This window comes from Larus michahellis, chromosome 3 (assembly GCF_964199755.1).
Source record: "Larus michahellis chromosome 3, bLarMic1.1, whole genome shotgun sequence".
Classification (NCBI taxonomy): Eukaryota; Metazoa; Chordata; class Aves; order Charadriiformes; family Laridae; genus Larus; species Larus michahellis.
In genome coordinates this window covers 91466141-91487143 of record NC_133898.1, presented here as the reverse complement: position 1 = coordinate 91487143, position 21003 = coordinate 91466141, and the positions used below count along the sequence as shown (strand labels likewise).

Genomic DNA, 21003 nt, shown 5'->3' with positions numbered 1-21003 from the left:
GAAACAAAATATTACGAACACATCACTATTTCCAAAATACTCTTTTCACCGTAACTGTCCTCATATTCTATTAAATCAAACAATTCTATTTTGAACAAAGTAGTATTTATAATGAAACTTTTTAATAACTACCTTAAAATACTAAAAATAAAATAGCAGTAATTAATCTTTATTTAAATGGTAATTTAATGTGTTAAGAGCCCAAAACGAAGCTAGTCATTAGCTCAATAGTAAAGACTGCCAGAAGCTTCATTACTGATTAATAATGGAGAACACAGTGTACTGAACAGTTTCCCCTCATCCCAGAAGCAACTAGGAACTGAACTGCAAAAACTTTCAATCCTAATAAACTGATTAAGCGATATCATTTTCTTTATAGTTATAATTACTGGATATAGTGTAGATAAGTTTTCATTCTAATGTACTTTGATCAAATCTCTATTTTAAAAACGCGTCATATATGTTATGTTTCTTGCTCTGTAAACAGGTTAAAAACCCCATAACGTACCCTTCCATCAGGTGACTATTATGTATGCTGGGACAATGGATTTAGTTATTTCTAATAAACACAACATTTCTGTGATAAAATTTTTGCTTTAATATCTTCATTGTTAGTAAAAGAATACTAACAATATTTAACATAAATAGATTTAAGAAAGTTTGCCAGTTAATTCCAGCTGATGGCAATACTTTATCTTGGTGATCAAGACTGTCACTTATACAAACATTTCTTTGCTTCATGCAGTTTCCAAGAGATATTTAATAAATACAACCACTTAAGATCCAAAGAAAGCAGCAACTCACTGAATTGCTCTGAAGTTCTTTGAATGAACGCAGAAGTACATGACAGTAACTACTACTATGAACATAGTTACTTAAATGGGAAAAGATACAAAAAGTAAACATTTATGGTGAGACTATTCTACAACACCTTTGAACAGACAATAGAATTAAACAATAATTTAGAATAATTTCATTTAGAAACAAAATAAAATTATTAAAAGGAATTACCCTCTATAAAATCGATTCCTTCAAAGAAAGGACTGTTAAAGAACAGTCCCCTGGAAATAAAATAAGAATTTGTTGCCACAACGTTTACTATCAAATCATTAATTAATTTAGTACTTTCAGCAGCTAACGAAGAGAGACATCATTTTTAGAAGCCACTGAACTTACTGAAACTCACTGAATATTGCCCTAGAACAAGAGCAATCACAAACACTATGCAACAACGTAAAAGTTCTGTTATCATGAACTCTGTTCAAAGTAGCAACATACAAAATCTTGCAATATCTATGAACTGGCACATCACTGGAAAGTAAAAGTTCCAGGCAGATACCTCTAGCCAGCAAAACACTCTTTTTTCCTTTTCTTCTAATCTATCTGCTACCAGATACGGGATTCAAAAGCTTGAGGAGTGAATGCTTCACATTCCTTTTGTATAATGAACTACAGAGATCAAACACCTATCAAGCACTACCACGGACACCACTGAAAGCCAGGCAGGAGGAAGACAATCAGGTAATTTCGGTTAATCTTACCAGCTCATCTATGTCTCAGAAACATTCTAAATGTTAATATCTATAAATATGAATGAATTTTTGCTATGAGAAAGAAAGTCATAGAAAAATCATCCTAGAAAAGACGTTAGTATTTCAAAATCTTTTCGCAGACTTGCCATCTACGGTTTTCATCATCAAAGACGCTGGTGCAATTATCTCCTGCACAATTCTGGAAAATCAAACTTGCTTGCTTTTGGGAAAGGATACTTTGATAAGGAATTTCTCTGTCTGCAGTTTTGTAAATGTACATAAATTCAATCATGAATTTATGAGTACTAGCATGGCAGTTTATATGTTTACTGTGAATATTTCAAAGGCCTGGTAACATTCCTATTTGTCCAACTGAAAGTGCACTAAAATCCATTGGAAATAATGCTGTATAATAATGGTTCACTTTGAGTAATAAATCTACACCGACAGAGGACTGCAGTAGTTTCAGGCATTTCTTAATGCATGTGTTTGGCAACAAGTGCCATATCTTAATAGAATACCTTAAGACTCAGGATGTTTGCAAATGAACATGAGTGGGTAATGTATATAATGAGAGAGACCAATCCATCACACAGTGAGCAAAAGCATAGCTGGACTAAAAGGTTACAAAGACTCTGCCTTTATATATATTCCAGGACCAAGCGTGGTTCACTGGTCTTAACTGGTGGAATCATTAGCAACCACATATGAAGGACCTGGAGAACTGCTGGGGGAAGAACGAAAGAAACTTGTGTCGGCAGTTACAAAAGACCACCGTGTATCCACAGAGTACAGAAATGTCTTTTCCCAGCATCAGTTCTCAATGTGAATTATTACTTCTCATTTCTGGTGCTGAAGATCTCTATGAAGTTTGGGCCCCCTCACTTTACACTAGCTCCTCCTGCTCTCATACAGCCAACACCCTTCCAGAATCTCCAAGCAATCAGATAGAAGCCTCAATTAAAAGAGCTTATTGTTTTCGTTAACTGTACGCCATTTCCCAGTTGCAGCTAATAATACAAGCAGAAGAGATGACCCTGAGACAAATTAGCTTACCACTTCAGGATTACCTTTAGCATCAGAAACAAAGAAAAGCAACGGTGTGTAAATATACGCCCATATATATGCCTATAGCTTCAAAAATAAAAGTCATCTCTTACAGAGTACAGATTGTAGAATTAGCTTATTCAAATATGTCTATGTGATCTACAGTAATTTAGTGGATAATCAGCTTTGTTTTTCCTAGGTAGTAACTGAAAGTTATTCTGAATATCTATACTACCCATTCTGTGGCAAACAACATTTAGGATGAGACTACACCAGTGATGTATTACCAGAAAGTCTACTATTAACCTACTCAAATTTAATCTATGTCAGATATCTATCAAGCATTGTACCATATATAAGGTAAGAACAGCCAACACAACAGAAAATGTTATTGTGCCTGTATCTTGAATATTGTGCCATTCTCTACCTTAAAAAAAGCAACAGTAGAAATACAGAAGGGTGTGAAGAACAAAAACGTTGATTTGAGATACGGAATAGTTGAATACAGGGAGATTTAGTTTTTGTAGCTTGGAAGATGCAAGATTGAGGTAATGTCGAAGAGAAGATGAAGTCAGGAGCAGAGAACGACTGCTCACCATTTCTCCTGACATAAGGCCTAGGATGAACCAAAATGAATTATTAGGCAACAAGTTTAAAAGAAATTAAATAATACCTTAAATCAGAGTGATAGTGTGGCTTTGTATGTTGAAAATTTAGTGGAAAATCCCTTAGGCACATTTAGGGAAGAAGGTCCAACTGAGTCTATTAAGCACCAGGACGCAGATACAACTTCCAGCAGAGAAGGCCCTGCACTGCAGGAAACTGGCTGCGTACTTTGCATTTATCCTGGTTTTGCACTCTTTCCCTAAGCATTTGCTATTGATACGATAGTCAGTCCTGCAGTCTGATCCTGCACTGTGGCCTGCTTTGCAGCTGTCCTGTGAGCAGAAGGGCCTCTCCTTGGCCGCACCGGATGGGAGGAGTACCACTGCTGATTGCCAATGGCTGAAAACGAGTGCAGTACATGCCTCCTCTCTCTCAAATCCACCAGTGAACTTATAAACTCTTCCCGGCCAGGGGGAAAACCTCACCATTTCGCTGCCTATTATTAGAAACGGATGGGGCGGGCGAGGGCACGAATGGGGCCTCATTTGGAAGGGGAGAACAGTGTGAGAAAACTTTTGTAAAGCATTTAAGCCAGCACTGTTCTGAAGGGTTAGCACCAAAAATATACAAGATAATTTGTGATGAAACTTGTTGCAACACAACGTTTCATGCAAGAAACGTCTAAATTTTTTGATTATGAGCCAAACTGAATATTATACATGTAGGAACTGGGGAGATGGGAGAAAAGGAACAGGGAGGATAAAAGTTAGAAAAGGCAAGTATTAGCTAGATATGGTTGGGAATACTGTTCTTTAGTAATGTAATTAGGTATGGCAAAGGAATGCATCTGAGTTTAGAAATTAAGTTTCATTTAGATGTAAAACAAAACCAAGGCTTTTAAAATTCTGAGGGGCACGAGCGTGTGCACACAATGGAGGGAATAACGCTGCCAAGAGTGTAGAATATATAGTAATTACAGGTATCATCTGGGACATGGAAACATTACAGCATTCTAAAACAGATACCACATTTCCACATCCAGTGTAATGGTTGACATGCTAATGCTTCTCTATCTTTTTCGTACAAAAAATCCCAGTGAAACTCATCAAAATCAGTCCATGTATTCTTGTAAAACATTTTTGTTTGCAAGTGACATAACAATAACTAATTAGCAACTGGCAGTTAGAAATGTGAAACTACTATAGTTCAACTGAAGGAAAAGAACCAGGATGTCATAAAAGATAAATGATTTTCCAGCAATTGTATGTCTTTCATAATAAATCTAATAATACTTGCAAAACAATCTCTGCTTTTTACTGCTGTATCTTCCCTGTCAAGGATCACTTAAAGAATTGCCAAGTTCCAAAAGTGGCTTTGTTTTAAAATGCTACTGAAAAGGTAACCTAAATTAAAAAAAAAATAAAAAACAAACAACAACATTTTCCTTCTGATAAACCAAAATCAAAATTAATCAAAAGATTACAGGAAAAACTAACTTCTTTGACAAGTTAAGTACAGAGATGTAACTAGAAGTGAACCCAGAATATGGTAAACATCACGAAAGTAGCACTATTTCCCATTACTTTTCCTGAAGCTGTATTGTTAACTTGAAGTTCTCTAAATAAAGACTTAAATCATACAGAAGTTAAATAATTTAAACAGCCACCTCCCCTCCCTTCCCAGCTTATTAGTCGTACCTTAATTTGTGCAAAAGGTCTGTCAAAGTTTCCAACATAAAGAAGACCAACATTCTGGGTGAGTAGCCTAAAAAAATGAAAAAAATCTTTTAAGATATCACTTTACATCCAGAAGGTTTTTTTGCATCTCCAATAGTTGTTACTGAACCCTAGCGGGATAACGAGCTTCATTATGATAGCAAGAGCTACCTTTGCATTACACAATTCTATTTGAACTACTGCAAAAAAGGAAAGATGCGCATTAAAGATGGATGGACACCAGTAATTTGCGTTTATGGTGCAAGCAGCTCTTCAACAAAATAATTTCACAGGCTTCTTTGCGATGGCTGTCACTCATTCAATGACATGGAAAAACGGCAGGTATGTACCTTTTCTATTTATTAGAAACCATTAGAGACAAATGGACAGCAAGAGAAAAGACTAGTAAACGCATTCAGAGGAGCAGGCCTAAGAGCTGAAACAGATTAGAGCAAATGAAAGTATGCACAGTAATACAAAAATGACATCACTACAAGTAGAGAAATAATAGAGAATCTCTGCAATATTGTCTAATGGCTTCCTAAATAAAAACAGCCCCAGGTGCAGTTTGTGCCTGCCGTCCTCTTCAACTCTTTACAAAGTCGTTGCGTACACCACCAAGATCCAGAGGGACAGAGGGATAAATTGACTCAAATGACTCTTGGTACTTCTGGAAAGAGTTAGTTTGATCTCTGCAGACACCTTGCAAGTCAATGTTATTACTAGAAAAACTCCAAATCCCGGAGGCGCGTTAGGGTGCCACCGCTATCAACAAGCAGACAAGAACATCACTGGCCAGTGAAAAGGTTAGGAGAGCACCATGCTGTCCAAACCAGACAACCACGATGCTCCTCTTCGCTAAGGAAAGGCAGAGTGGTCATCCACTCCACTTCAGAGGCTCCAAAAGTGTTGCACTGAAGTACAGACACCTCAATAAGGTGAAGTCGTCAATGACAGACCATTGAAAAAGTTTCTGTTTTGACTAGAAGTGACATTCAAAACCCATCATACCCTTCAGTAGCTCCAAGTTTTCATAAAGTGTTTGCTATTTTGTATTCTCCTTCAATTTTATATCCCTTCCATTAGCAACAAGGCCTCGCATATGGATTAAACTTCCCCCTAATTAGAAATAACCAGAAAATAAGTAAGAATGTAGGCATCATTCTGCTCAAGTCTGACACTGGCATATCTCTTTCTTTATATACTTTTAATTTATAGTGAGTTGCTTTTTTTTTATATATATATATAAACTGGTTGTCATTTTCTAACTAATATCTCACCATCTCCAGACCTATTTTCATAAACAAAACAGAAACTTAGACAGCAGTAAACCATTGTTTTGACCTTCAGTTCACACAATATACGTATCTTCATATAATTTTGATTCTTCCCAGCACTGATAACAGTATGATATATATGACCTTAAACCGGTTCCCCAACAGTGGGGAATTGGTGTAACTTGGCAAAATGGCAAAGTTGACACATTTACATACATAAAACAAAAGTAAAAAGCGGTGTTGAGACGTTTATCATCTTCAAAAATCCTTTTATAATTAGATATCACATACAAAAATTTCCTGGGCATTGACAGAAATACCCAAGGGAAGGAAAGACCAGTAAGGATCAGAGCAGATCAGCCATGGTACGGCCAGGAAACTGGCTTCCTGCCTTTGCCCATCAGTGTGCCTGACTCCGTAGGGATGACCGCTACCATTTCGCAATGGTTCTGCAGCACTGGCATACGGAAGTCAGGATGAGTACATCAAACTCATTTTCAGTCACAATAAGTCAATTTCATTCAGAATGCAGGCCTTCAGAGCTGAAAAAGCCAGCATGTTGATCAAATCTTCTCCTAGGACTGTAAAGCAAGCTTGGAAAATATTTAAGGGTTTTCTAAATGAAAAGAAACATATGGGAAGTAATTAGTGGAAAAGGTTAAAAGAGAATCTGTAAAAAAGGATTCAGGGTGTGTTACCATATTTTAGAGAGGGGCGCCTTAAAGCAAAAAAAGTATTTTAAAAAAGAACTGCACATAATTTGTGTAAGGCAGAAAGGAAAAAAATAAAATCCACTAGCTGTATTTCTAGTAAGGGACCTATACAGTGTGATTATTCACATGTGGTTATTCTTCACATTGTTTTCTTTAATGGGTAGAAATGTAGGACTGTTAAAGATCTGAGTCTTTAGGTTGGCTTTAGTTAGCAGTAATGAACATCTACGGAAACTTAAGATTTATCTTTCCAGAAGACCACATAGCAGTTTACACTGTTTAACTTGCTATCACTGACGTGCACTCAAAACCTTCAAACCAACTGCAAGAATTGCCTTCCTTAATAAGACCGATACTGACACAGAAGAACAAGCTCATTACTATTTATTCACCTTTCACCGCCGTGGCTGGAAAGTACTTTACTTAGAAATTTTTATTTGTATTCACAAGTCACTTCAAAAAGGCAATGTTAATTCAATGCAATGTTAGGAAAATTTTTAGGGAATGGAAAGTTACATGTAACTCTCCCTTGCTTAAGTAAAAGGTCGCATTTTTTGTTTCTTTATCTTTCATGATTCCTCTTGAGTTCTGAAGTTCAAAATTATATCACCAACATGCAAATCCACTTGGTTTTTCGTATAAGCATTCAATGAGGTTGAAATGAGCATCCCAATACGATCATAATTTAACGCTCTTCCTCGCCCTAATTGGTCCGAGCAATTAAAAAAATTTCCAAATCTCATGACTAGTATAAACTCTTTTACTTCAGGGTCTTTCTTGAGCTCTCTTTGAGAGCAGCCCTCAGACAGAGGGACTTGGGGGTATTGGTGGATGAAAACCCGAATATGACTGACAACGTACACTCACAGCCCAGAAAGCCAACCGTATCCTGGGCTGCATCAAAACAACCGTGGCCAGCAGGTCGAGGGAGGTGATTCTGCCCCTCTACTCTGCTCTGGTGAGACCCCACCTGGAGTACTGCGTTCAGCTCTGGGGCCCCCAACCTAAGAAGGGCATGGACCTGTTGGAACGGGGCCAGCAGAGGGCCACAAAGATGCTCAGAGGGCTGGAGCACCTCTGCTATGAGGACAGGCTGAGGTTGGGGTTGTTCAGCCTGGAGAAGAGAAGGCTCTGGGGAGACCTTATCGCAACCTTCCAGTACTTAAAGGGTGCCTACAGGAAGGATGGGGAGGGACTCTATCACGAAGCGTAGCAACAGGACAAGGGGTAACTGTTGTAAACTGAAGTAGGAGAGATTTAGATGAGATATTGGGAAGAAATTCTTTACTGTGAGGGTGGTGAGGCACTGGCACAGGTTGCTCAGGGAAGTTGTGGATGCCCCATCCCTGGACGTGTTCAAGGTCAGGTTGGATGAGGCTTTGGGTAGGTGTCCCTGCCGATGACAGGTGGGTTGGAACTAGATGGTCTTCAAGGTCCCACCCAACCCAAACCATTCTATTGTTCTTTGATATCAGCATAACCTCCATACTTCAGAGACTGAGCTCACACAGAAGAGTCTGGAGAGGTAAGCAGACTGCAGCAAGAGTCACTGCTGAGACTCTGGATAGGCCAAGCTACTGCAAGAGTGTTACTGCTCCCTCGGTAGTCACCAGTGGCAGTATCAAAAAAATGACATGCCATTGAGGAGAGAGGCGAGATAAGAGGAGTACGTGTCAATCTCCATCTCACCCATACGAACTCAATGTGACTGATCTCTAAGTTACCATTAAGATGTACTCCTCATCTACCAGAAAGTTCAAGTTATACATAGTCATTGTTATAGTTCTTCACCACTACACCAGGCTGCACTTTTTAAAATACCTAAAATTAACTTCATTCCATAAACTTCAACATGTCTAAATTGATACATTCTCTCCTATGCTCTCAACTAATTACCCTTTGCCTTTGAAGACTTTCCAATAGTAGACAGGTTTGGTTTCCATATTCCAATGTCCTCTTTTAAAATGTCAGTCTTCCATTTCTTATCTAACTTCACATTTGCACAGCTCTGTTCTCTTAAACACCGTCGGTGGTACTGAACACCTAACCCTGCTAACGGCTGGACATCACCTATAATTGGCCAAAATCAATACCAGCCTTTGAAACAGGGGTGACAGTTTCACAGCGCAATGATCATCTTTGAATTTCACATCCAAATAATTACCTTAAAATTATGAGAAACAATTGTCAAAAATGCAAACGCCTACTCGCACTTCAGTACATATATTTACTTTTACTGGAAAATACGTAGCAATATACAAAGTTGCCTCAACTGATCATATCAGCTTACAAACTGATGTGTTTTTTATTAGCGTCTCTTCCATTCAATACATTATCAACACGGTTCCCTTTTTTTTTGTGTAAGTAGAAGGAAAGTAACATCACTCCAAGAAGCAGTGGTTCTTTAATATGTGCTTTTATATATATATTCTATATATTTAATAATGTCCATATGTAAGATTACACTCCCCAGACTCCTGTCCCATATACCCAAGTGAGCAGACTTATAGCCCAAGGTGTCTATTTCAGGCTGTATTGTTACATTCCACGCAAACAGCACGAAAAACCCAAAAAGTATCTGGACGAACCATTTCTGATTTTTGCCAATACAACGTCAAGGTCTTCAAAGCCTTGCCAGTACCAAGAGAATGCTGCCATACAGTTACCAGCAAATGCCCTATTTTCTGCCTTCAGAATCCTAGATTTGGCGCTTTCTGGGATGCAAAACATACCTGTGTTTTCAAAATCCAAGCTGCAGGAGCCAGGCACTGGATGCCTGGTGGGGAAGCTGACTGCAGGAGTGGGCATGGTCAGGCACAGTGAGCGAAGAAAAAATAGTGGCAACAGTGATGTGAGGGGGGTAAATGCAAATAAATATAGGGTAGGATAAAGGGCTTGGGTGAAAGGAAACTTGGAATAAGGTGGAGTGAGATGGCAGGGAATGTGAAACACAAAAGGGATGAGAGGTATAAAGGAGTGACAAAGCAGCCCTCCAGGTTGGAAAGCACTAGAGCAGAGCTCTGGGCTGGAGAAGACTAGTGGGTTAGGGCTATGGGAGCAGCAAGGACCGATTTACCACAGAGCTCATCCTCCCCGAGCACAGGTGACCTTGCTTTGGGGATGGACAGTCCCAGTAATGTCGCCCCCTTCCTACCACCTTCAGCCATGGGAAGTAGAGCGACCCTTAGCTGTGGACTTTACGAGGGCAGCGCATTTCAAAGAAGCCTGATCACTTCCTCTTCTCCACACATGGCCTGTTCCCAGTAACTCACTAAGAGCTGTTTTTTAAAGATGAAGGTGGGTATTTCAAGATATTCTTGACAAAGATTCAGGCACAGCTCACCGACACACTAATGCTCCAGCCGTTAAGTAGTACTTTACGAAGGCAGAAAGTAGGCGTCAAATAGTTCCTCTGTGTCTTGTTGGCAGGTATGCCTTGAGGACGCCACTTCAGCTTGATCTGAAGCTCAAAAACCAACGCCTTCAGACTCCTTGGAAGTCTGCTCGGGCTATCAAACAGTGCCATCCAAACTGCAGAGCTGAAAAGGTAACTTCTGACCAGTCGTATACAAACGAGCTGTAAGTTCCCCTCTGGGCTATCTGGATCCTAGTGCTGCTATGCAAACTACGGAAGGAAGTTTCCAGAAAGGGGCATGCAGAGAAATAAAGGAGCAGGGTGGAGCCAGGAGCCGCTACCTCTCACAGGAGCAAGTTACTGCAGATGAGCTGAACGCGGTAACTTGCTCCTGTGCGAGGCAGCAGCTCCTGCGGTTGCGAGACCGGTGGCATATGATGCAGGAACACAGACTTGAGACTTGCAGCTCTAGGCAACAGCACAGAGGCCAGACAGGCTTGGAAAGAAGGGAGTATGGAGTGAAAAAACGCAATGCGTGCAGTAGAAGGGCTGAAAAGAGGTAAGGTAATTGGCACTGGAAGGGTGGAATGCGCTGAAGGAGAATGATGACCAATGAACAGGTATATGGGCTTGAGCCGTCTGGTTTTTCAGGATGAAAGCTGCCATGAGACAGAGAGTGGTAGGCATGCAGAGCTGCCTCCAGTAATGCTTCAGTTCTCCACTACCCCTCGGAAACAGAACATATAACTTCTTCCTTAAATTCCCACAGAAATGCTCACCAAAATCTCAGAATTGATGACAATTTAATCAAATAGTATCTTGCAGTATTTGTATTAGACAATCCTAAAATTTAAGTTGACATACCTGATGGTTGAAGAACTGTTCATCGCTCCACATAAGTCAACAGATTCTCTGTTTCTGGTTTTTATCTTGACTGTTGCCTGCTTCTTTCACTAGCTCTTGCAGCCATCAAAAAGCCTGACTCTAGATGAGTTTGTGTTTGTTTTTAAGTGCTCGACAGGTGCAACAGCTTGCCACCAAAGCTTTGCTAGGTGTAATAAAACTTCATTGTTATATCGCATAACCAGAAAAGTATCTGAATGCACCCAAGACTGCAGAAGGTTCTAAAACCCAGCTTGATGGCTGCGCATATCTGTCTGTACTGCTAACGACGGTGCAGACGGAATTGACTGCTTTCAGCAAAGGACGAGGGGGAGCTCCTGCTGTGGTCTGTTCTACCTGAAAGAACTCTCTCCAGATCAGACAGGGGCTTCTCTGGTTGATCTGAACAGTGGACTCATACCTGAAACATCCTTGGTGTCTGCCTGGAAGGGATTTCACCCTAGCAGATATGATTAAACAGGAATACCAATTCCACTGATGAAACAACAGGATTAAGATGCATGGATCACTTCCACTAGACAGTCAGAAGCAGCATCAAATCTGATCTAACAAGTTCACCCTTCCTATGCTGCAGAAAGACATCTGCAGTCTTCACAGAGGTTGCAGGAGAAAAGATTTCAATCCTGGGAAGATGTATCAAGAGTGGAATAGATGTGAAGCAAAATGGAAAGAAAAAACAATCCTGACACTCAGTGGGGCTACTGACCCTTGAGCGCATCCATATCTTTATTGCTAAGAACATCTCAGCAGACACATTAGTGGCTGATTAAGGCCAAAAATGGAATACAACCTGTTTAAAGTATAAATTGGACTGTCGGATAAAATTTTAGGAAAACTTCTGTGGCCACACTCACATTCTAAACTCACATATTTTAAATAACAAGGGTTAATATTAGTTATGGTCTGAATGTTTTTACATTCAGTTTTAAAATACAACTTTTGTGTGATAAGCACATACAAAGAATTCCACTGTTACGCTCTATGTGTGCTTTTAACTGTCTCTAAAAATCACTCTGGAGGCATTTACACATTTTAGGCAGAAACGTCTGTTATAAGTTACAAACACAGTTGAACGACAGCCCTGAGAACAGAAGAAACACCTTCGTAAGCTCAATAACTGTATTTTCAAACACTATTTGAATTTTTTTTCCACATATAGCTTTGAATATATAGGTAATTTTTTTACATAATTTTAGGAATTTTGTATTCCATTATGCAAAGAAATTATCCCAGTATGTCGTTATTGCATGTGATGACATGAGCACAAATAAGGCATCATGACACAGGAGAAAGGACACCATGTTCACATGATGCAGCTGATGTCCTCTTAAGAATATAATAAATATTCTGTATTTATATGTGTATTTATATGTGTGTGTGTGTGTGTATATATATTATTTATATGTGTTCACTTAAACTGAGGGAAAACTGTGCACTGTGCTGCAATATCATAACCATGGAAAGAGAAGCAGTTTCTTAAGTAGTCTCTTGAACCATAACTTGGATTCTGCTACAGTGACATTACAATTATATTTTTCTTCTTGCTTATGATAATCGTTCCCCATCGCTTATCAACTCTAATTATGTATTTTCTAGGAATATAAAATTGAAAAAAAAAAAAAGGAAGAAAATCAGTAAAGCATAAAGAGAGAATTATAAAAATTGATGTTAGGGTCAAAAGAATTAACTTCCTACACTCAATTTTCTTCTGAGATCATTAATTATTTCATTAATTTATTTCACACACAAAAGAATAATATAATGAAAATATTATACTAGGTATTATGAAATATAGATGTATATAAAAGGATCTGATTAGAAATCTGGAAAAAGCAAATACCGGTGCACAGATAAGCTTGTGGACTTGAACTGACATGCATATATGGTCCACAAACAACGCACATTTCATTTTCTTCCAGAAGCAGGCTATGAAAATATTCTAACAAAATTTTGTACTCATCAGTCATGCAAGAAAACTTTTCACGGACAAATATAAGCTATTCTAGTACAATCATCATGGTAAAGAGTAAGCAAACAAACTGTATATCTGATTTAGGACATTCTTCCTCAAATTAGAGCACAAATTGAAAAAAGCTACAAGGAAATTGGAAGAGATGCTATGCACAGCTGGTGACACAGTAAGGATGCAAAAAACCCTGGGTTTGAACTCAAGAGGGGAAAAAGGTTGGGAAGGGATACAATCAAGTGCTAAAAAAGATTAGCATTGTAAACAATTTTACAATACTAAATTCATCTCTGCAATAAGAAAAACCCCACCGAAATGTAAGCAAAACCTTTTCACTTCAGCGAATTCTGAATTTGCAGAATATCCCAAGCCAAGTTAATGGTGATGGCAATCAACATAAAACAGTACTCTAAGTAATATTCATGGGGGAAAATGCAGTGGATAGCACAAACTACAGACTTGAGTTTAACACCCTCAGCCTTCCCACATATTCGTAAGTATACAGCTTTCTGAAACACTCAGGCAAAATTATCAATGTTATGTGCTAATTGCCCTTCACAGGAAAAGCTCCTAATGCATAATACTTGAAAGGCTTCACTGAACTACCTCATGCCCGACAGTAAATCACTGTCTGTCATTGACTATTGATAATAGGAATCTAGGAAGTAACTGATCCCTGAAAGACATACTTCCACTGAATAACGTCACCACTGTTATATACCAAACCCAATAAAAATTATATTTAGAGAGCTCAAAACTGCAAAACGAAGTGACCTCATATTTGAGGTAATGGTCTGCAAGTGATTCTAATTCTAGATCATGGTCAAAAAGAATAAAGTGACCAATACCAAGGTTTACTTTGAGTTAGGAGGGTTTAATTTGCGTTATTTTTGAACAAGTGTTTTGCTGTATTTTTTTTTTTGCAGATGCTTTCCTAGAGATGGGGAGATTTTTCAAAAATAATTCTTGCACTTTATAAATAAAACCACAACATTAGATATTTCCAAAAGCACTTCCTTTTGTTTGCTGCGCTTGTGTCTAGCACTGATAATATTTTAATGTTTGTCCAGGCTTTGCCTTACAGGCAAATCACATAATAAAAGCATTTTGACTACATTTATATATAACTTATCCATAAAAAGTAGAAAGGAAAAGTAAGTAGAAACAAAAAGTACCCATTAAATAATCATACCCATTCCTCCACCAGTGGAATATTATTCCCTGAAGTATAACGAGCAATTTGGCCAGGCTGCCCATAAATTATCTGAAAAATGAGGCTGCTTGCCTTTTCCTTTGGGAGATTATTACGTAGTCTGAGAGATTTCACTATTAGAATCTATTTCTGATGGTAAACGTCAATTTTTCTTTCTGAATATCATCCCTTTCATCTCACTGAAATATAGGACAGGAGTAAGGAACTATTCCCAATTTGCTGAAAGACCTGCCTGACACAGGCTGTGCTGCAACTCTGCCCAGATTTATCCCCATATCGCAAAGCAAGGCCACTCACGCTGCCCTGCAGCGGACTCACTGGAACACTGGACATTCACCTTCTAGGTGAAGGACCCCATTGGGTCCTTTCACCTTGGCCATCTTTTAAAATATAACAGAGACCACAATACTAGCAAATTCAACACACAGAGTTAAATGAAGAATTGACACCACAACGCAAAGCTTTTTATCAGGAGACTTCAATAAAACAAGAAGCCTAACTACAGATATTTTAAAGTCAAAACAAAGATATTTAAGTGTTTCAGGAGCTACTTAAGAAAAATGGATTTCTAACAGCATATAAGATATAGAAGAAACAAATGAGATAACGGCAAAAATATCTCAAGTATAGCCAAGTACAAAACTGGTAAAAAAAATTCAGTAGTTTCACTTGATCATGTGGAAATACAAGGAGCAATGAAGGAAGGCAGGAAGACTGCTGAAAAGTTAGTGGATTTGTTTGTTCCCACTGAAAAAATAAAGGCACCTAGTCAGGAACACTTGTTTTTTTAGTTACCAAAATGAAATGCCTGCAGAAATTGAGGCACTACAACAAAAACTCTGAGGATAATTAAGATGAAATAAATCACCAAACTCTGATGCAACGTATCCAAGATTTCTGACATTTCTTAACACAGAGGGTCTGAACTGCTATTAAAAAAAAAAAAAAAGTAAATCTTTAACACCTAAAGAAGGTAATTTCTGCCAGCTTGTCTGAGTCCTATCCTTCAGCACAGCATTGTTCAGCCTGCCTACCTTGGCCACGCACGGCAACGCGACTCAGGAGGTTGCACATCCCCTGCATTCACACTGTGGCTGCATCTGCCTCTCTTTTGATCATTTTAATGAAAGAGTGCTTAAAAAGGAGTGGGGGGCAGGAGAGGCACCACACTGACATAATCGATTCAGACTGCCAAAAGGCTTCTGTTACACTCTTCCACAGTAATTTATTTTTTAAAAAATAAAACTAGGCAGTAAGTACTTTTATATGGAAGAGGCTACTTACTGCTATGGATCAAACCCTGATTAAGAGACTGGACAGGCAGAATAAATGGTCAGTTTTCATCTTGGCAAAGGCCAAGTGACTATTCAATTTATGTAACAGGCTGTTTAATATATTTATTAGTAATCTGAAAAAGGCATGAACAGAGAAAGTCTGCTGATGAAGCAAGTTTTGAAGCAAGGGCTGGCAAGTTTAGCTAGATTACAAAGTTCATCACTTTGAAAGGAAGCTGATGCCATATTTACAATCTCCCTTACAGACTTAGCATTACTTTCCTCTGCAGTGAAAGATATGTGCTCCTGTGCGTATGAATTAGGGAAAGGTACTTACCCAATTAATCAAGGCATGTATCATAATGTACGTGAAACTGGCAACTAGAACTCTGCTATTTCCTGACTTTCAAAGGCTTGACTTTGAAACTCATTGAACTTCCTTTCCATATGAGGTTTTGTCATTCCTTTGTCCTTGGTCTTTCTATTTTTAAAATAAAATAAAATAAAAAAAACAACAAAAACCAAACACAAAACCCAAACTTCTGTCCTGCACAACTATTCTAAATCATCAGAGCAGAGTTGGAAATTGAAATATTCAGCAATTTTAACACAGGTTAATACTGCTGAAAAGCCATGACAAAGAACTGGCAGGAAAGCTGCGATGGGGTGGTCTCATCTGGCTATAACCTCCCCCATTCTGCCCTTCATTTGTCAGCACAGCTGCTCCAACAGTTTTCTGGTTTTCCCAGTGCCCTGCATGCTGCACCCGTGGTGGCAAGACCTCACGGCACCCCCAGACTTTGTCAGCTAACACTTCCAAGTAAAAGAAAACAGGCCCCTCTGTAGGTTGGCCAAATTTAGAGAGAATTCCTCTGCAATAAGGACAAGACACTTCTGTATCCCGTGGAGGTGACTATCATATATCAAAAATCTGATGAATTATGGATGCAAAAGTTTTTCAGAGAAAATATTGTAAACCACTCTGAAGCACAGCATAAGGTACCCTGAGTAAACCAGTTGGCACCAGTATCCTTTTGACAATGCAAGGCAAACCAACAACTGATCAGGTGATCCGTATTTCGTTCCTCACAACAAAAGAGCAAGGAGTGACTGAATTATGCTGATTGAGGGAGAATTCAAATCTGATAAATACTTTATCACAAAACACGTAATGAGACTGGAGCTCATGCCCACTGCCATGGCGTGCAAGAGAAACAGGGATTAAACATGTAGGCGCATAATAAAAATATCCAGAAGACTAATAATTTCTCTTTAAAAAAACAGTAAAGAATATAAAATTCACTCGTCTACATGGATCAGAGATGTAATCAGTATTAAAATTCCCACCTTATTAAAGATCCTCCGTGGGAAGGCATTATGAAAGAGCACCCTTAGCCATACGCATGTGCACTGCCAGACCACTCAAGCTGATTCTTTTTCTTCCTGTTTCACCACATCACTTTAATGATTTAGTCAAAATAAATACTTTAGTAATTAATCATGCACAGCCACAGAAATGATAGAACTACAGTCTACAAACCATTTAGGCATGGGTTCATGAGTGAAGCATGTAATGAACAACGAAGTCTTTGCCCAGGATTGGGAGTGATACGCGTTGGGAGTGATTGGGAGCTGCCATCTACCCAGACACAAGTGCCACCAGCAGAACACATGAACACCCATCTGTTACGAACAAATCTACCACCCAAAATAAGGTAGGAAGGCTGTCAGAGACTTCAGGAACTCTACTGAATGCTTCACTCTCTTTTCTGAAACCTACACGGATGGTGCAAGATTTAGCTCCTCTGTTCGTTATAAAATTAAGTCCCTCAGCATATTCATTATATCAACTTTTTAATGAAATTTCTTTTACAGAAATTCTTAAGGTAGTAATAAACACAGAATGAAGTGTTCTGTATTTTGAAGAAATGCAGCTGAAGTACTTTCCTGGGTGTGACAAAAGAAAGGACTATTACCTTTTAATACCAACTACCAACTCTGTAATACCAATTATTGCATTTGTAATCTAGAAGACACTTGCAGTAAAGCTGCCCTGTCTGTTTGGTGTATAACTCTGCTCAAAAAAAAATCAGCATCCTTACCCATAAGGCTCCTTTCTCTCTGAAGGAAATCACTGCTCTGCTATCGGGGTGCTCTGCCTCACTTCAGAAGTGCCACATCTCCTCCAGTAACCCCTTTCTCCATTCCTCTTTCTTTCCTTTACTTCTGACTTGAACACTCAGCTGCCCCTTGGATTTGTTTTGCACAGGCTTTTTAAGATGACTATCTGCCTCCAATACATTCCCCCCTTTCCCCATTCTTCTTTTTCCAAATTTTCATCTCAATTCCCAAATTTAGAGAGGGGAAAGGTGCTTTTCTTGGAGCTGCCAGGAAGGGAGTGGGAATGCGCTGGGATGACGGCAGCTTGAATGACGATAAGAAACAGAGGACAGCCAGCAAACAGATTAGGAAGCAAAATCAACTCTGAGATGTGTCTGCTCCACACACAGCAGGTTGAGAACCTGAGCTCCCAGGTTGAGAACTACTGTTCCAGCTTCTCCTGAGCAACCATGATCTCCACAGCAATACAAACCGGTTGCAGCTACTAAAAACACTCAGGGCACTAGCCAGGCTCCCTTCTTCCCAGGCACTTGGGGTATGGTTACATCTGAGTTCACAAACACCCATGCCACCTGCTTGCCTGTGCTTGGGCTGAGGAAGAGGACCAGGAAGCATCATCATCATCTTATGGAGCTGCTTCTACAAAATTTTGGGTCAATATAACCATTTTGCAAGCTCTTCATATGCTATCAGTATTCCTAGTCTCTTCTTTTCCAGCTTCTTAGACTTTACTTGAAATGATTAAGCTATTTCTTGACTCTATAAAAAGTCAAAGAAGCTGAGGCCTGGGTGATGAGCAACTTGCAAAAATATATCTTTCCTATGAACGGTGGGAAAAATAATTGAATTCTTCATAAAAATTGCTGTATTATTATTACTAGAGAAAGAGAGCACCTTTTCATTTACTGTACTGAATTATGAATTTTTATTATGTAGGGCATAAGTGAAAGAGCAATTATGATCAAATGCTAACTGCACAGGACAAAAAATTAGCCAGTCCCTGGCTGGTAACCACTGATTTAACTGGTATCAGGATGACCTGCTCTGTCTTTTCTTTCATCTATTTCTGAGAAGATTTATGTAACATAAATTATTAAGTTATTAATTAACAAATGTACAGTAAAGCAGGGTGGGGTTTTTTTTTGCTTTTTGCAATATGCCTCCAAGACATAATTTTTTACTGCAAGCAATTTTGCATGTCCTTTTGGACTATATTTTACCCTTGCCAAGAAAAGCCTGCTAAAAAATTAGTGCAACACGGTTCGGTATATTTTGATTTTCCAAGTAGAAGATCCTCATGGCAGTATTTAAGCTACCTGCACAGATAATAAACCTGTTTAGGGAATACAGTCAACTGCAATTAATTACAGGTATTACAGAAAAACATAAATCACATTGTTGATTATAAACACTGTGAACTTAATTCAAGGTAAGGTGAACTAATTTAAGGTAAGACAAAGCCTCTAGGAAAAGCAGTATGTTTTCTTAGACTAAGCAATATAGCTCGGAAGAACAAGGACTGGAGCATGCAAGTTAATCTCGTGTTTGAAGAAAGACTTTGATGTCTTAGAATTTTGCTATTTTTAAAACATATATGATAAGCACAACAAAATAACTTGAGCTATTGCGTTTTCCTACATATCCCGTCTTACCTACATCTTCAGACCATCAGAGAGAGAAACTTATCAACTGGCATACAGGAATGCAATTTCGGTCATTTCATGGGAATCCTATGCATTTTAACCAGGACTTTAACCACGCTGGAGTAGCAACTGACAGCAAAACCACCCCTCAAGACTCACATGCAAATATGAGTGAGAGAAGGAAAGGAGAACGAATAAAACTTTAGCAGGAAGACAAAATTAAGTCTATCTGGGAACAGTATCACAGAAGCAAAGAGAGAAAAGGGCAAACTCATAGAGCACATATTCCCGTAACAGATGACGGGAAACCTACGATTTAACACATGCCTTCTGTGAAGATTTACACCAGCGAGGAAACCCACCAATAAAGTGTCTCATATCTTCTTTTACAACCTGGTTTCTTAAAAGAAGTTCAATTTAGGAGTGGCAGAAGTTATTCCATTTATTCAGCTCCTACAGATCTGTGCTCTGGCTCTACCTGTCTCAGCACGAGTAACGCACAGCCCCTGGGGTCGACCCTTTTTAGAGGAATTCAATTTCTTTCAGTTGCTAGGCTGTAACCTTACCATTCCTCAGCCACATTTTACATGCACAGACTAGTGACAATGGGGTTACTTTGACAGTTCCTACAATGCTACATTTTTTGTCTAATATGTTTAATTTCAAACTCAGAATACTGCTTTAATTTTTCTACATCCAGCACTTACACTGGAAGAAGACTTATCCACGATTGATTTAAAATGCACAGAAAAAGAATTATCTCTAGGTTTACTTTATAGGCACACACTTATTTTGTTGAACCAGACAAAGAACATCTATCAGAAAACAAGTACTACAACTGCTGCAAAATCAAGTTGTAATTGTTCCTTCAGAGAAATCCTTTATCTGTTTAAAAATTAAATAGGCCATTCCTTTCTTTGAAGCTACTTTCAACACCACCTTGTTATTATGGCAGAGAAAATCTATTATCAGACAGCAAACAGGCACTTCATTCAGGTATAAATCACTCAAAGCTAAGATAGAATGTAATTATTGTATTTAACATCTCAAACCTAAAAATAAGGAAAAGAGAATTGTTTTCCTTAGGACCAGAATGCAGGAAGAAAGGTTTTTAGACAAGCAGAAGAATTCTTGTTCATTAAATTGTTATGAAGACACCCAGGCTAAAGAAGTCTGAGTGAGGAAAGAGGGTGCAACCTCATACTTGAGAGCTTGTGAGAGTTGCAAAATTATTTCTTACACAACTTTCTCAAGCTTGCACACATGGCACAAACAGATATTCTGCAACTGTCCCAATATCCCAGACAGTTCCTTAAAGCCAAGCTAGTCTGTTTTCACTGCAGTTGAAACAATGCTTATTCTCCTCATTATACATTATTCTTTCTCCGTTTGTCAGTTTTATTTAAAACCCACCTTCATATAAGCTTATTAGTGGTCTTTCCTTATATAGAAGGCCAGTAGCTACCTACAGAACCACAGAGTTCGTAGGGGTTTTTTGCTGTTGTTTTGGTTCAAGTACAGCAAACCTGAGTAGAAAGCTGTTGTAGCTCTCAGTAAATCAGTAACAGATTACCTACAATGAGGGTAGAGAAAGAAGCTCTCTAGAATTAAGGTTTCCCCCACCCACTTCTTCCCCCA

The 21003-nt window shown here is 38.7% G+C and overlaps 1 protein-coding gene across 2 annotated transcripts in view; it reads right to left on the bottom strand.

Annotated features, from left to right (window-relative positions):
• The window catches only part of RNGTT (RNA guanylyltransferase and 5'-phosphatase), a 191387-nt gene that overhangs the window by 30568 nt on the left and 139816 nt on the right, over positions 1–21003 (bottom strand). For both annotated transcript variants that reach the window (XM_074581166.1, XM_074581169.1), the window contains one exon: positions 4883–4949. In XM_074581166.1, the coding sequence (XP_074437267.1) occupies positions 4883–4949 (67 nt within the window). The remainder of the gene's footprint in view (positions 1–4882; positions 4950–21003) is intronic.